Raw genomic sequence first — 15832 nt, forward strand, 5'->3', positions numbered from 1 at the left:
TGCCACACTGAACTGGTGTCCTCATACCTCGACTCCTATCCATCCCCTTTGGTTCAATCCCTTCCCACCTATATCTGTGACATGTTTCGTGCTCTTGATCTCCTCAATAACCCTGACTGCCTCATTTTCACCATGTTTGTCCAGTCCCTATACGCTTCTATTCCCCATCAAGAAGGCCTTAAATCTCTCTGTTTCTTTCTCAATAAAATAACCAATCAATTTCCCCACCACCATCACCCTCCTCCATCTGGCAGAACTGGTCTTCCCCCTCAACAATTTTTCCTTTGGTTCCTCCACAAGCCCCCGCAAGGGCCCCAGCTATGCCTCCCTCTTTGCTGGCTATGTAGAACAGTTGTTCCAAACTTTCTCCAGTAATACTCCCCAGCTTTTCCTCCGCTACATTAACAACTGCATTGGTGCTGATTCATGCGCCCATGCTGAGCTCTTCAATTTCATCAGCTTTGCCTCTAACTTCTACCCTGCCCTTAAATTCACCTGGTCCACTTTTGACACCTCCCTCTCCTTTCTCCACCCTCCATCAACACCACTCAGGGCCCCAAACAGTCCTTTCAGGTGAGGCAACATTTACCCGCAGATTTGCTGGGACCGTCTATTGAGTCTCCATCTGCCAAAAGCAGAACTGCTCGGTGGCCAAACATTTTAATTCAATTCCCATTCCTGTTCTGACATGGTCTTCTTTCATGCCAAGCCTCCAACCTGATGGTGTAAATATGATGGCCTGGCTGTCTCAGGCGGATGTTAGGCTGACTTTATGGAGGATGAAGCCTCACAAGGTGGCAGGCCCTGATGGAGTTTCGAGTAAGGCTCTGAAAACTGGTGCCAACCAACTGGCAGGAGTATTCAAGGACATTCAAGTATTTCACCCTCTCACTGCTACGGTTGGAAGTTTCTACTTGCTTCAGAAAGGCAACAATTATATCAATACCTAAGAAGAGTAGTGTGAGCTGTCTTAATGACTATCGCCCAGTGGCGCTCACACCTACGGTGATGAAATGCTTTGAGAGGTTGATCATGGTTAGAGTGAACTCTTGTCTCAGCATTGCAGTTTGCCTATTGCCACAATAGGTCTATGGCAGACGCAATCTCAATGGCTCTTCACACCGTCTTAGGTCACCTAGACAATTAACAAATACTTATTATCAGGATGCTGTTTGTTGACTATAGCTCAGCATTTAACACCATCATTGCTACTATTCTGATCGATAAATTACAGAACCTGGGCCTCTGTACCTCATTCTGCAATTGGGTCCTCAACTTCCTAACCAGAAGACCACAATCTGTGTGAATTGGTGATAATATCTCCTCCTCGCGGATGATCAACACTGGCGCACCTCAGGGGTGTGTGCCTAGTCCATTGTTCTTCTCTCTCTATACTCATGACTGTGTGGCTGGGCATAGCTCAAGTACCATCTATAAATTTGCTGATGATACAACCACTGTTGATATAATCTCAGATGGCGATGAGAGGGTGTACAGGAGTGAGATATGACAGGTAGTTATGTGGTGTTGCAGCAAACAACTTTGCAATGTCAGTAAGACAAAAGAGCTGATTGTGGACTTAAGACAAGGAATCACATACCAATCCTCATAGGGGGATCAGAAGTGGAGAGAGTGAGCAATTTCAAGTTCCTGTGTGTCAAAATCTCTGAGGATCTAACCTGGTTCCGGCATATGCAGCTCTAAAGAAGACAAAAAAGCTTCATTAGGAATTTGAAGAGATTTTGTTAACTAAAACATTCAAACTTCAATAGATGTACCATTCTGACAGGCTGCATTGCTGTTCGGTACGGGATGGGGGGCGGGGGGGGGACCAACGACTTCTTCATAGGACCGAAAGAAGCTACAGAAAAGGGTAGAATTGGTCAGCTCCATCTTGGGTACTAGCCTCCGTAGTACCCAAGACATTTTCAAAGAGCAGTCTCTCAGAAAAACGGCATCCATCATAAAGGGCCTCCATCACCCAGCATATGCCCTCTTCTCATTGTTACCGTCAGGAAGGAGGTATAGATGCCTGAAGGCACACACTCAGCAATTCAGGAACGGATTCTTCCCCTCTGCCATCCAATTTCTGAATGGACATTGAACACATGAACAGTACCTCACTTTTTCAAAATGAATATTATTTCTGTTTTTGCAGTGTTTTTAATCTTATATATAGTGTGGCGTGTGGCCAAGTGGTTAGGGTGTTGGACTAGCGATCTGAAGGTTGTGGGTTCAAGCCTCAGCCGAGGCAGCGTGTGTGTCCTTGAGCAAGGCACTTAACCACACGATGCTCTAGTTTACCCAGCTGAGAATGGGTACCGGCAAAATGCTGGGGGTTAACCTTGTGATAGATTGGCGTCCAATCCAGGGTGGAGTCTCGTACTGTCAGTCACTTCACTCCCTCCCCTCTCCTCTTCTTCTATTCCCCATTCTGGACTCTTACCTCTTTTCACCTACCTATCACCTTCTCCCTCGCTTTCTCCTATGGTCCACTTTCCTCACCTATCAGATTCATTTTTCTCCAGCCCTTTACCTTTCCCACCCACCTGGCTCCACCTATCAACTTTTAGCTGTCCTCCTTCCCCTCCCCCCCCACTTTTTATTCTGACATCTTTCCCCTTCCTTTCCAGTCCTGAAGAAGGGTCTTGTCCCAAAATGCCATCTGCTTATTTCATTTCCATGGATGAGTTGCTCCAGCATTTTGTGTGTGTTGCTTTGGATTTCCAACATCTGCAGACTTTTTTGTGTTACAGAAAAAATTCATTTTGTAGTGAGCCAATGTATAATTTCAATGCAGTATCAACTAAAATGCTGGGAGCCAGGGAGATTTGCAGCCTGTTTGGAAAAGTTTAACAAACCTGTAACAAGTACACTGAAATAGAGAATAATTTTAAATTTCATAGGCTCTTTTAGCACAGTAGGAGGCTGGCTCAGTGTGCCTGTGCTGATCTCCACTTTCTTACTATGATCCTGCATTTTCTATTAAAATGAAGTATGTAAGATGGTGAGACCTAACTTGGAGTGTTATGTACAGTTCTGGTCACCTACCTATTAGAAAGATTTGAATAAGTTTGAAAAGCTAGAAAGAATATTTATAAGGATGTTACCAGGACTTGAGGACCTGAGTTAAAGGGAGAGGATGAATGGGTTGGGACTTTATTCCCTAGACTTAGAGCATAAGAGATTGAGGGGGGTTTTGATAGAGGAATACACAATTACGAGGGATACAGACAGGATAAATGCAAACAGGCTTTTTCCACTGAAGTTGGGTGAGACTAGAACTAAAGGTCATGGGTTAAGGGTGAAAAGTGAAATGTTTAAGGGGGATATGTGGGAGCAGTTCTTTATTCAGAGAGAGTTGTGAGTATGGAACGAGCTGCCAGCAGAATTGGTAGATGAAAGTTTGATTTGAACATTTAAGAGACATTTGGATAGCTACATGGATGGGAGGGCATTTTCTGGAGGCAGGAAAATGGAACTAGGCAGAATAATAGCTTACGTGGACAAGATGGGTAGAAGGGCCTGTTTCTGTGCTGTAGTATTCTAAGTGCATCAAATTCCTTAGTGATAAAAAGTTGATGAATCTGCTTCCTTTAGCCTTTCAGTCGCTTTTTTTATCAGAGGTATTTGCTCAAAATATTTCTCTACTTCTGCAAATCTCAGAATCATCGACAGTTACTTTAGCTGTGTCTAAGAACATGCACCTGATGAGGTCAAATTTATAACTAATGAAAACTTGCCGTTAATGTAGGTTGACATGGGGCTTCCTTGTCCGCAAAGAGTGGTTCAGCTGCCTCAGATTCCATGGGACCATTATACATCTGGAATTGGACATTTTGATAAAGAATATAGAAATAAGAAACACAACACAAGGAGGTTAAAACTCATCTTTGACAAAGGTATAATGTGTTCATGTTCAGTTTCCTTTATACCCCACTTTTTCATAAGCCCTTATTAAAATGTAGCTTAAAATCTTACTAAATCTGTGTATTTCTCTTTCTGGATGTCATATGTCTTTGTAGAATTATTTTATTGTTGATCGTAGAGTTTTACAACAGAAAAAAAGGCTATTTAACTCTTGAAGCTTGTGTTGGCTGTTTCCAATAGATATCCAATTAGTGTCACTCCCTTGCCTTTTCCCTATAGCTTAATAATGAATTAATTGGTCCTTTTCCGATATAAGTAACCCATTGTTATTTGAAAACTGCATTTGGTTTTTCCTCTAATTTTATTTAACATCTCAATGTGTTCTTGTCTCACTTAGGATTGCCTCTGAGACCAAAAAGTCCCATGGATTCCAAGAAAGATGCAGAGTCATCATCCTCTTCTTTTTACTCCTCAGTGTTGCCTTCTAGTGATGCACCTGACATAATGACATCAAACAGTCGTACACAGGTAAGAAACATACTTCGAAACAGTTGTGAAAATTAATTACTTGCAATGTTTTAATTTAGTGCTATCTTCAGAAAGAAAATACAAAGTTGGTACAAAGTTTTGCCTCAAAATAAACTGTGTAAATTGGAAGACTCAAATTTATGTTGCCTTCGGATTTAGTCTTAGTTTTACTATAAAACCAATGGAAAGCCGTATTGTTATGTTGCAGTACTACAGTAATACATTTTTTGGGAGTGGGGGAGGGGTCACAATTTTTTTCCTGCCAGTATGATTCTTTTACAAAAAGAAATCCTTAATTTGTAAGGAGAGTAATAGATTTTCTTCACTTTTTTCACTTTAAATTTGAGGCTATGAGCTAAAGTGATCTTTAGAAGTATGTAACTGAAGTATGAAAGGCAATATTAATTTTGATAGAAATGATTTTCAATGAACAAAAACTATAGAAGAAGAATTAGGCCATTTGGCCCATTGAGCCTGTTCCATCATGGCTGATTTATTATCTCTCTCAACACTGTTCTCCCGGCTTCTCCCCATAACCTTTGATGGCCTTGCTAATCAATAACCAATTCAACCTTTGCTTTAAATATACTCAATGACTTGGCGTCCACAGCCATCTGTGGCAATAAAATCCACAGATGGGTCCCAGCTATACCTGCCTGTTTGTTGGCTACATGGAACAGTGTATGTTCCAAGCCTACACAGGTGACCATCCCGCACTTTTCCTACGCTACATCGATGACTGTGTTGGTGCTGCTTCCTGCACATGTGCTGAACACATTTACTTCATCCACTTTGCCTCTAACTTCCACCATGCTCTCAAATCCACTTGGCCCATTTCCGACACCTCCCCTCCCTTCCTCGATCTCACTGTCTCAATCTCTGGAGACTGCTTATCCACCAATGTATATTACAAACCCATGGACTTTCACAGCTACCTGGACTACACTATGTCAATCCCTGCTTCTTGTAGAAATGCCATCCCCTTTTCACAGTTCCTCCGTTTCTACCACATCTGCTCTCAGGATGAGGCTTTTCATTCTAGAACAAAGGAGATGTCCTCCTTTTTCGAAGAAAGGAGCATCCCTTTCTCTACCATAATGCTGTCCTGAACCGCATCTCTTCCATTCCTTGCATGTCTGCTCTTACCCCATCTTCCCGCCATCCTCCCAGGGATAGGGTTGTTCTTGTCCTCACCTACCAACCCACCAGCCTCCACGTCCAGCACATAATTCTTCGAAATTTCCGCCACCTCCAATGGGATCCCACCACCAAGCATATCCTTACCTCCCTCCCTTTCTGTTTTCCACAGGGATCACTCTCTACTGGACCCTCTTGTCCATTTGTCCCTCCCCACTGATCTCCCTCCTGGCACTTATCCTTGCAAGCGGAACAAGTGTTTCACCCTCCCCTACACCTCCTCCCTCACTACCTTTCAGGGCCCTAAACAGTTTTTGCAGGTGAGGTGACACTTCAGCTGTGAGTCTCTTGGGGTCATTTACCGTGTTCAGTGCTCCCGGTGTGGCCTTCTGTAGATTTGGAGATGGAGATGTAGATTTGGAGATTCCATCCGCCAGAACAAGTGGGATGTCCCAGTGGCCACCCATTTTAATTCCACTTCCCATTCCCATTCCAATATGTCCATCACGGCCTCTTCTACTGTCATGATGAGACCACACTTAGGTTGGAGGAACAATACCTTGTATTCTGTTTGGATAGCCTCCAACCTGATGGCATGAACATTGATTTCTCAAACTTCTGCTAATGCCCCCCCCCACCCCTCTTCACCTTTTCCCATCCCCTTTTCCCTCTCTCACCTTATTTCCTTGCCAACCCATCGCCTCCCTCTGGTCTTCCTCCGGCTTTTTCTTTCTTCCATGGCCTTCTGTCTCTTTCACCAATCAACTTCCCAGCTTTATACTTCATCCCTCCCCCTCCAGGTTTCACCCATCACCTTGTGTTTTTCTCTCCCCTCCCCCCCACCTTTTAAATCTACCCTTCAGCTTTTTTTCTCCTGTCCTGGGAAAAAAAACGACGACTTGACTTTTTTCCATAGGTGCTTGCTGGCTTGCTGAGTTCCTCCAGCATTTTGTGTGTGTTGCTCGGATTTCCAGCATCTGCAGATTTTCTCTTGTTTGTGATTCAACACCCTCTGCCTAAAGAAATTCCTCCTAATCTCTGTTCTAAAATGACGTCTTTGTATTCTGAGGCTGTGCCCTCTGGGGCTAGACTCCCCTACTCTTGGAAAGATCCTCTCAGCAGAATTATGCCAGATTGATCTCACTGTGAAGAAACTTGCACTGGACAGAAAAATACAACATGGTTTGCTTTCAGCTATAAGAAATACTGTTTGAACCAGCTTTAAGTTATTTGTTTGTGGAATGTTGTATCTGTGATAACCAAGTTAGCAGTATGTTGAGTAGGTGGTGAAGCATTGGGAAATGGCCCCATGTGCATAACAATAATTTGTACAAAGCTGCATGATGCTGCATTTTAAATTAAATATGGTGAGTTTACAAAGCAGAATTAGAAAATGAAGCTTATTATTTTTGAATACATTGTATGAAAGATGATATTTAAAGACTTTTCCCCCTGTTGTAAACATTTTCAGGTAATACGAGGAAGAATTTGTGATGACTCCAAATCGGAAACATTTAACCAGCTATGGAGTGTAGAAGAACAGGTGAGTTTTCGATCCACAGGGCACACGGGACATAGTGCACATGAAGCTAGGGCACTGAGCGCAATGGTAGCGTCGCACCTAGAATAAGGCTACTATGGTGCCAGCAGCCCAGCTTCACTTTCTAGCATTGTCTGTAAAGAGTTTGTACGTTCTCCCCATGACTGCATGGCTTTCCTCCATGTCCCCCAGTTTCCTTCCACATTACAAATTTGTATAGGTTAGATTTTGCAAACTGTGGGTATACCTTGTTGACGCCGGAAGCTTGGCAACATTTGCAGGCTGTTCCCAGCACATCCACTGACTTTTGACAATTTTCCTGAGATGTAGCCAGGATATCTGCTACCTTCCTCTGTGAAATCCATTCTGTTTTCTTCACTGACTTTGACCAGCAACAAACTGAAGCTAATTTAACCACCCATCATTTTGCCTCAGTATGTCAGTAATATCTGCATCATCACTACACTTCATCTGAGCCTGATTAAGGTTCCTGGCCCAAAATATTGACTGTTTACTCCCTTCCATAGATGCTGCCTGACCTACTGAGTTCCTCCAGCATTTTATAAGACCATAAAACATCGGAGCAAATAAAGACCACTCAGCTTCACTATTCCATCATGGCTGATTGATTATCCTTTTCAACCCCATTCCCCTGCCTTCTCCCCTTAACTTTTGATGCCCTGACTAATCAAGAGCCTATCCCCTCGCACTTTAAATATACCCAATGCCGTGGCCTGTGTGGCAATGAATTCCACAAATTCCATACCCCCGGCTGAAGAAATCCCTCCTCATCTCCGTTCTAAATGGATATTCTTCTATTCTGAGGCTACACCCTCTGATCCTAGACTCCCCCACTATAGGAAACATCCTCTCTGCATTGGTCTCGAGCCATCAAGCGCTCCTCATAAGTTAACCCTTTCATTCCCAGAATCATTCTCTTGAATTTCCTCTGGATACTTTCCAGGGCCAGCACATATTTTCTCAGATAAGGGACCCCAGACTGTTCACAGGTCTGACCAATGCCTTATAAAGACTCAGCATTACATCCTTCTTTTTATATTTCTCGTCCTCTTGAAATGAAATTGCATTTGCCTTCCTTACCACCAACTATACATTAACCTTAGAGAATCCAGCTTGAGGCCTCCCATGTCCCTTAGCACCTGATTTTTGAATTTTCTCCCCTTCTACCAAAAAGCATGACCATACACTTTCCTACACTATACTCCATCTGCTACTTCTTTGCGCATTCTCCCAATCTATATCCTTCTACAGACTCCCTGCTTCCTCAACACAACCTGCCCTTCCTCCTACCTTCATTTTGTCTGCAAACTTGGCCACAAAGTCATCAACTGTGTCATCCAAATCATTGGCATATAATGTGGAAAAAAAAGTAGTCCAAACAACAACCCCTGCAGAACACCACTAGTTACCAACTAGAAAAGGCCCCCCTTTATTCCCACTCTTTGCCTTCTGCCAATCTTCTACCTATGCTAGTATCTTTCCTGTAATACCATAAGTTCTTATCTTGTTAAGCAGCCTCATGTGTGAAACTTTGTCAAAGACCTTCTGAAAATTCAAGTGTACAACATCTGCTGACTTTCCTTTGTCTATCCTGCTCGTTATATCCTCAAAGAATTCCAACAGATTTGACAGGCAGGATTTCCCCTTAAGGCAACCATGCTGACTTTGGCCTATTTCATCAAGTGCCTCCAACTACCCCATATTGTTTATGTTGTGGATGTTGTTTACTTCAATTTTTCAGAAGGCCTTTGACAAGGTGCCACAATGCAACATCTCCTCAGGAACTCTGGTGCGCATTTGTCTGTGCTACTCAAGATTTCCAGCATCTGCAGAAGTCTTTGATTCCTTCACATATCCCCACTTTTAATTTTATACACTTCAATTAAGTCACCCCTAAGCTGCTTTTGTTGTAAAGAATATCATCCTCTGCTTAACCAATCTTTCCCAATGGCTAGTGTTCCAACCCTAGGAATTTCCCTGCATCTTTTAAGTCATAGGAAGAAGAGTCATGGAATCATAGAACATTACAGCACCAATGCAGGTCTTTTGGCCCATCTAGTCCTTCCAAATTATTATCCTACCTCATCCCATCAACCTGTACCTGGACCATGGCTCTCCATACCTATCCATGTACCTATCCAAATTTCTCTTAAATGTTGAAATCAAATCTGTGTCCACCACTTCCATTGGCAGCTCGTTCCACACTCTCACCATCCTCTAAGAGAAGAGGTTCTCCCTCATGTTCCCCTTAAAGATTTCACTCTCCACCCTTAACCCATGACCTCTCGTTCTAGTATCACCCAACCTCAGTGGAAAAAGTCTGTTTGTGCTAACCCTATCTATATCCCTCATTTGCCTACAGATTTGCTGTCCTATCCCCCTTCACTCTATTAGGAGGTCTAAGGTACGCTTCCAACAGAGGAATTGTCCCTCTTTGACAGAGCAAGACAAAAGGAAATATTTTTACAGTGAAATATCTTTTTATTGCTTTTGATAGAAAAGATTGGAGGAACTGCTCCTTAAATATCCCCCCGAAGAAGTGGAAACACGACGCTGGCAGAAGATAGCAGACAAATTGGGCAACCGTACTGCCAAGCAGGTAACTGCGAATGTAACTCTGTTGTTCTGCTGAGCATGTTGGCATGCTAGGTTGATGCCAGAATATGTGGCACTATTTACAGGCTGCTCCAGCACATTTTTGGATGTCTTGATTATTAATGCAAACGGTACATTTCACTGTATGTTTCGATGTACATGTGATAAATAAATCTGAATCTGAAACCTAATTCGTCCTCGATGTCGGCTTCATTGAACTCGCATCACAATTGTATATCGTGTATAATGATTTATTACATGCTTAGAAATGTTCATTATCACATAAATAGTTGAGGCCCAGTAAACTGTTTCGAAAGGCTGGCTCTATAGTCAAACTGGACGCACTGAAAGTTGTGGTAGAACAAATGACCCTACGAATTAATCAAGAAAACAGCTGCAATTTTCTTCAGTTTTGGGGATACTAGCCACTTAATTGGGGCAGGGAACTGTTGCCAAAAGTTTCTAACTAACATCAGTTGCGTGCACTTGCGTGGCTGTTAGACACTCCTTCATTAATAAGTATTCAGTACATTAAGCCTGTTCCACCATTTCATTATGCCTGATATATTATACCCACCAACCCGTTCTCCTGCCTTCTCCCCATAACCTTTGTTGTCCTTAGAAATCAAGAACTTCGCTTTCAATATATCCAATGACTTGACCTGCTCAGCTGCTTATGGCAATGAATTCCACAGATTCAGCGCCCTCTGGCGAAAGAAATTCCTCCTCCTCTCTATTCTAGATAGATGTCTTATTCTGAGGCTGTGTCCTCTGGTCCGAGATTCCCCCACTTTAGGATACATCTCTCCATGGCCACTCTATCTAGTCCTTTCAATATTCGAAATTCTAGCCTTCTGACGTTATAGTGAGCTATTAAATTTTTGTCTGTTTTCTTGTTATCCAGGTTGCCAGCAGGGTGCAGAAATATTTTATTAAGTTGGCTAAAGCTGGAATCCCTATTCCAGGAAGAACTCCAAATGTGTACCTGCATTCAAAAAAGGTATTGTAGTTGTGTGCATGATATTAAATGGATAAAACATGGCGACACATTTCTCTTCCTGGTTATGCTTTTAAAAAAGGGTTTATTGATATTGGTCACGTACCAAGATACAGTGAAGATTCTTACATACTGTTTATACAGATTAGATCATTACACGGTGCTTTGAGGTAGAACAAAGTAAAACAAGGGTCGACAAGGTAGCGTGGTGGTTAGCACAACACTTTACAGTACCAGCAACCTGGGTTCTATTCCCACCACTGTCTGTAAGAAGTTTATACGTTCTCCTTGTGGCTGCGTGGATTTCCTCCCACCTTCCAAAGATGTACTAGTTGGTAGGTTAATTGGTCATTGTAAGTTGTCCTGTGATTAGGCTGGGATTGCTGGGTGGTGTGGCTCAAAGGGCTGGAAGGGCCTTTTCTGCACTGAATCTCAATGAACAATAACAGAATGCAGGAGAAAGCATAAAAGTTACAGAGCAAGTGCAGTAGAGGTAAACAGTAACGTGCAAGGTGGTGATGAGATTATGAAATCAAGAGTCCATCATATTGTACAAGAGGTCCTTTCAAGAGTCTGGTAACAATGGGATAAAAATGGTCTTTGAACCTCGTGGTACATGGTTTCATGTTTTTATATCTTCTTCCTGATGGAAGAGGGGAGAAGAGAGAATGTCCAGTGTGGGTGGCTCTTAGGTTATGTTGGCTACTTTGCTGAGACAGTGGAAAGTATAGACAGAGTCCATAGAGGGAGGCTGGTTTTCGTGATTTGCTGAGTTGTGTCCACAGTTCTCTGCAGTCACAGGCAGAGCAGTTGCCTTGCGAGGCGGTTATGCATCCAGATACAATACTTGATGGCACATTGATTAAAAATTGGTAAGAGTCGACAGGGTTTGTCCTTTTCCAGATTTTTTGACCTTGGCTCAGTGTTCCTGAGTTTAACTGGGGTGAAGGAGCCTCCACAGATACTGTTGCTGAGATTTTGCCATTAGTCCATTAGAGGGAGTGCTTGTGCAATTCTGACTTGAAGAGCTGTTTCACAGAAACTGTAATTGATTAGCTTGTTTATTTATTATTATTATTTTTGTTTTTTTTTCCTCTGTTCTAGATTATGTATTGCATTGAACTGCTGCTGCTAAGTGAACAAATTTCACATCACATGCAGGTGATGATAATTCTGATTCTGACAATTCAGAATCAGGTTTATTATCACTGACTGGTATCATTAAATGTGTTGTTTTGCGGTAGCAATACAGTACGTCAATGGAACGTAGTGGTTAGTGTGACATTATTACAGCTCGGAGCATCAGTTCAATCCCAGTGTCCTCAGTAAGGAGTTTGTTCGTCCTCCCCGTGGAATGCATGGGTTTTCTCCGGATGTTCCGGTTTCTTCCCACAGTCCAAAGACATACAGGTTAGTAGATTATAATTTGTCCTGTGATTAGGCTAGGGTTAGATCAGGGGTTGCTGGGGCATCTTGACCGAAAGGACTGAAGGCTTATTCTGTACTGTATCTCTAAATAAAAATAAAATACATTTTAAAACTTATAAGTTACAGCGAAAGAGAAGTTAAGTAGTATGCGAAAAAAGTGAGTAAAAATTAGTGTTCATGGGTTCGTGGCTCATTCAGGTATCTGGAGAAGGAGGTGTTTCCAGAATGATGAGTGTTTTTTCAGGAATTGATGGTGGCAAACTCATTACCTTCATACTGTCCTGTCTATGTAATGTGAGTTAGTGTTAATTCAGTATAACATGGGGAAGTGACACAACTTTACTATAATTGGTAATAAGAGAGAGAAATGAGATGAGATCTTTTTTGTTCGATGACTGAGTTATTTTGGTTCTGGCAAGCACAGCTGTGAAGGATGATGGAGGCAGAGTTAATCAGCAATTTTCACACGGATTGCTACTTGGAGATATAAAGCCTAAGGAGAGGTTGGACAGAATTGCATTGTTTTCTCTGGAACATTGGGAGGCTGAGGGAAGACCTGATAGAAGAATATAAAATTATGAGGGACATTGATGAGCTAGATAGTCAGTCTTTTTCCCATGGCTAGAGGACATAGATTTAGATACAAAAACCTGAAAGCATGTACCACCAGACACAAGGACAACTTCTCTTCCACTGTCCCAGAAGATTGAATATTTCCCTGTATAATAAGATGGACTTCTGAACTCACAGTCCACCTCATTGTGACCTTGCATCTTATTGTCTACCTGCACTACACTTTCTCTGTAACTGTAGCAGTTAATGCTGTATTCTGTGTTGTACCTTGTACTACCTCAGTTCACTGTTGTAATGAATTGATCCATATAGATAGTGTGCAAGATGTTTTGCACTCTGCTTTAGTACATGTGACAATAGTAAGTCAATTTACCAATTTTAAGGTAGGGGGAGTGTTTAAAGGAACTGTGTGGTATTTTATTACAGGTGTCTGGAATACACTACCGGGGTGCATAGGGAAGCTGAAGCGATATGGCATTTAAGAAGCATTTTAGATAGGGGCATGAACATGTTAGGTATGGAGAGAGATGGATTGTTGAAAGCAGACCAGTAAGTTTCATTAATGTGGGAACATGGGCTGGTGCCTATACTGTACTGTTCTATGTTCAATGTACAAGGGTCAGGACAATGGGATGAATGAATAGCTCTTCGTAAAATTTGTCATTGGATGTTTTGGAGTGGAAGCTAAAGTCTCCCAAAGTACTTGATGTGGAGATATTACTAATCATATATGGGCAAATCATATTTTCTACACATGCACTGTAAAAATATATAAAACAAGCATAACACGAGGAAATCTGCAGATGCTGGAATTTCAAGCAACACACATAAAAGTTGCTGCTGAACGCAGCTCTTCTTTCAGTTAGTCCTGACGAAGGGTCTCGGCCCAAAACGTCGACTGTACCTCTTCCAATAGATGCTGCCTGGCCTGCTGTGTTCACCAGCAACTTTTATGTGTAAAACTTAAAGCATTATCAGCATTAATAATTGTATTGCAAGAGATATACTTCTAATTTTATCACATTGGCGTTGTAAAGCTTAAAGTATGAGGTAATGAAACCTTTATTCATGACTGACAATTGTTAATTAAAGTTGTGATTTTTGGTGTGGCAGGTTCTGATTTTATGTAAAAGATGAAGTGCGGGTCTCACTAAGGAAAGCTTAAACTGCGAGAGAATGCCACCTTTTCCACTGAGGTTGGGTAAGACTAGAACTAGTGGTCATAAGGGTGAAAGGTGGAATATTTTAGGGAAACCTGTGGAGGGGGGACCTTTGTGCAAGTATGCAACAAGCTGCCAGCAGAAATGGTAGGTGGGGGATCAAATGCACCACTTAAGAGAAATTTGGATAAATACTTGGAAGGCAGGGTTAAAGGGAGCTATCGTCCAGGATCAGGGGTTCCCAACCAGTGATCCATGAACCCTTTGGTTAATGGTAGGAGTCCATGGCATAAAAACGGTTGGGGAACCCTGGTCCAGGTACAGTTGATGGGACTAAGCAGAGTAACTGTTTGGTACAGACTAGATAGGTCGAGGGGCCTGCTCTGTGCTGTAGTACTCTATGACTTGAAGTAACCTGAGTACTGCAAAGACTAAAATTTAGAGTATCTTTCAGATTAGATTGTTAAACAGAAGCCAGGATTTGCAAGTGTTTTAGGTGATATGAGAGCTTTGTTAATGGGGCAGAGTAGCATAAATGGGTGAGGAAAGCCATATTATACTGAAGTTGGTGTACATCAGTTCCTGCAGAATTCACCATTTTGCCAAATGTTCCAGACTCCTATAGGCTGGTAATGGACTACATTCTGGATTTGCATAATATTTGTTATTTTGCTTCAGTTAAGTTTAATCAAGAATATAAATAGAAATAATTTCAAACTGCCCAAAACTAATTATATTTAATGGAGCAATACAACCCTACTCTCAATTACTGTGCTTCTCAGAAGTATGAAGGGTGTTTTGGGGAGTAACGTGATACATGGTATATTCTTAATTATCTTCTGATTCGGGTTGCTCAGTGTAAGAATCACACAAGGTTGGAGCGGATTTCGAACTAGTTTCCACATCTGACCACGTGACCTCTTTGGAATGGAGCATCATGTCAGTCAGGCCTCCTGCTCCTGATGCTTTTCAGTGTCCCAATTCAGGAGGGGTGATGCTGAGAACACATGAGAGAATTTGGTTGAAGTTAAAGTTTATTGTCGTTCAATGAGATACATGTATACAGCCAAACAAAGCACTGTTACTCTGGGTACAAAATGCAGTACATATAGTCACACACACCACATATAATGATCCAGCACATACAGTCACTGATTAATATTGGCACAAGTCTCTGAGTGGCCTGGCCTGAAGGTTGGCAGGCTGACATAAAGTGCAAGCAAAGTGGATGCTTATGTATGACAGTACAATGTTACAGGCACCATTATAATAAAACACAGTGGTATAAACTTGTGAAAAAGCAGCAATAAAAGGTTAAAAATAACGTGCAGAATAAGAGTGTGTCTGTGAGCTAGGGAGTGGCAGGGGCATTCAGACAGGGTGTGCATGCGTGTTGGGTGGCAGCAGTATTAGGAATTCTTAAGAAGTCTAACAGCCTGGGGCAAGAAGCTGTAACCCAGCCTGACAGTTCTGGCTGTTATGTTGCAGTACCTTCTGCCTGACAGTGGGAGGTCAAAGAGATTGTGAGAAGAATGAGAGGGGTATTTGTTTTCTACAATTCCACCCCCAATTCTCTCCCAGCACACCCCCTTTCTCTACCTAAGAATATTATGATTTCTTCACCAATTTTAAAACATTTGCTCATCCTTTCTTTGCCTAATTTAACATCTGTTCTTACTTGTTTTAATTCATTTCTCTCATTTCAACATCTGTTCTTATTTGTTTTTTATTCCTTTCTCTCAACTGTTGCTTGCTTAACACAGTCTGTCAATCTTTATCTTTTCCTCCTCTTTGGTATAGTTGGCCCACACACTGTCTGTGATAGCCAGCCATGCTGTTTTTCACATGTATAGCTTGAGCAGCTAAGGTGCAAAATGTGATATGGGTGAAGAGTAATGTATTCTTAAAGGTTGTTTCAATGTGTGCAATCATTGTGATTGGTTTAGTCTGGGTTTGGCTGAACTAGAGTGCATTATAACAGCA

At 42.0% G+C, this 15832-nt stretch overlaps 1 protein-coding gene across 5 annotated transcripts in view; it reads left to right on the plus strand.

Moving 5' to 3' along the window:
• zzz3 (zinc finger, ZZ-type containing 3) overlaps positions 1–15832 on the plus strand; it is a 182851-nt gene that overhangs the window by 141055 nt on the left and 25964 nt on the right. For all 5 annotated transcript variants that reach the window (XM_072273342.1, XM_072273340.1, XM_072273341.1 and 2 more), the window contains 5 exons: positions 3755–3902; positions 4268–4398; positions 7007–7078; positions 9594–9695; positions 10596–10691. In XM_072273342.1, coding sequence (XP_072129443.1) covers positions 3755–3902; positions 4268–4398; positions 7007–7078; positions 9594–9695; positions 10596–10691 — 549 coding nt within the window. The remainder of the gene's footprint in view (positions 1–3754; positions 3903–4267; positions 4399–7006; positions 7079–9593; positions 9696–10595; positions 10692–15832) is intronic.

Source organism: Mobula birostris, chromosome 12 (genome assembly GCF_030028105.1).
Source record: "Mobula birostris isolate sMobBir1 chromosome 12, sMobBir1.hap1, whole genome shotgun sequence".
NCBI classification, from domain to species: Eukaryota; Metazoa; Chordata; class Chondrichthyes; order Myliobatiformes; family Myliobatidae; genus Mobula; species Mobula birostris.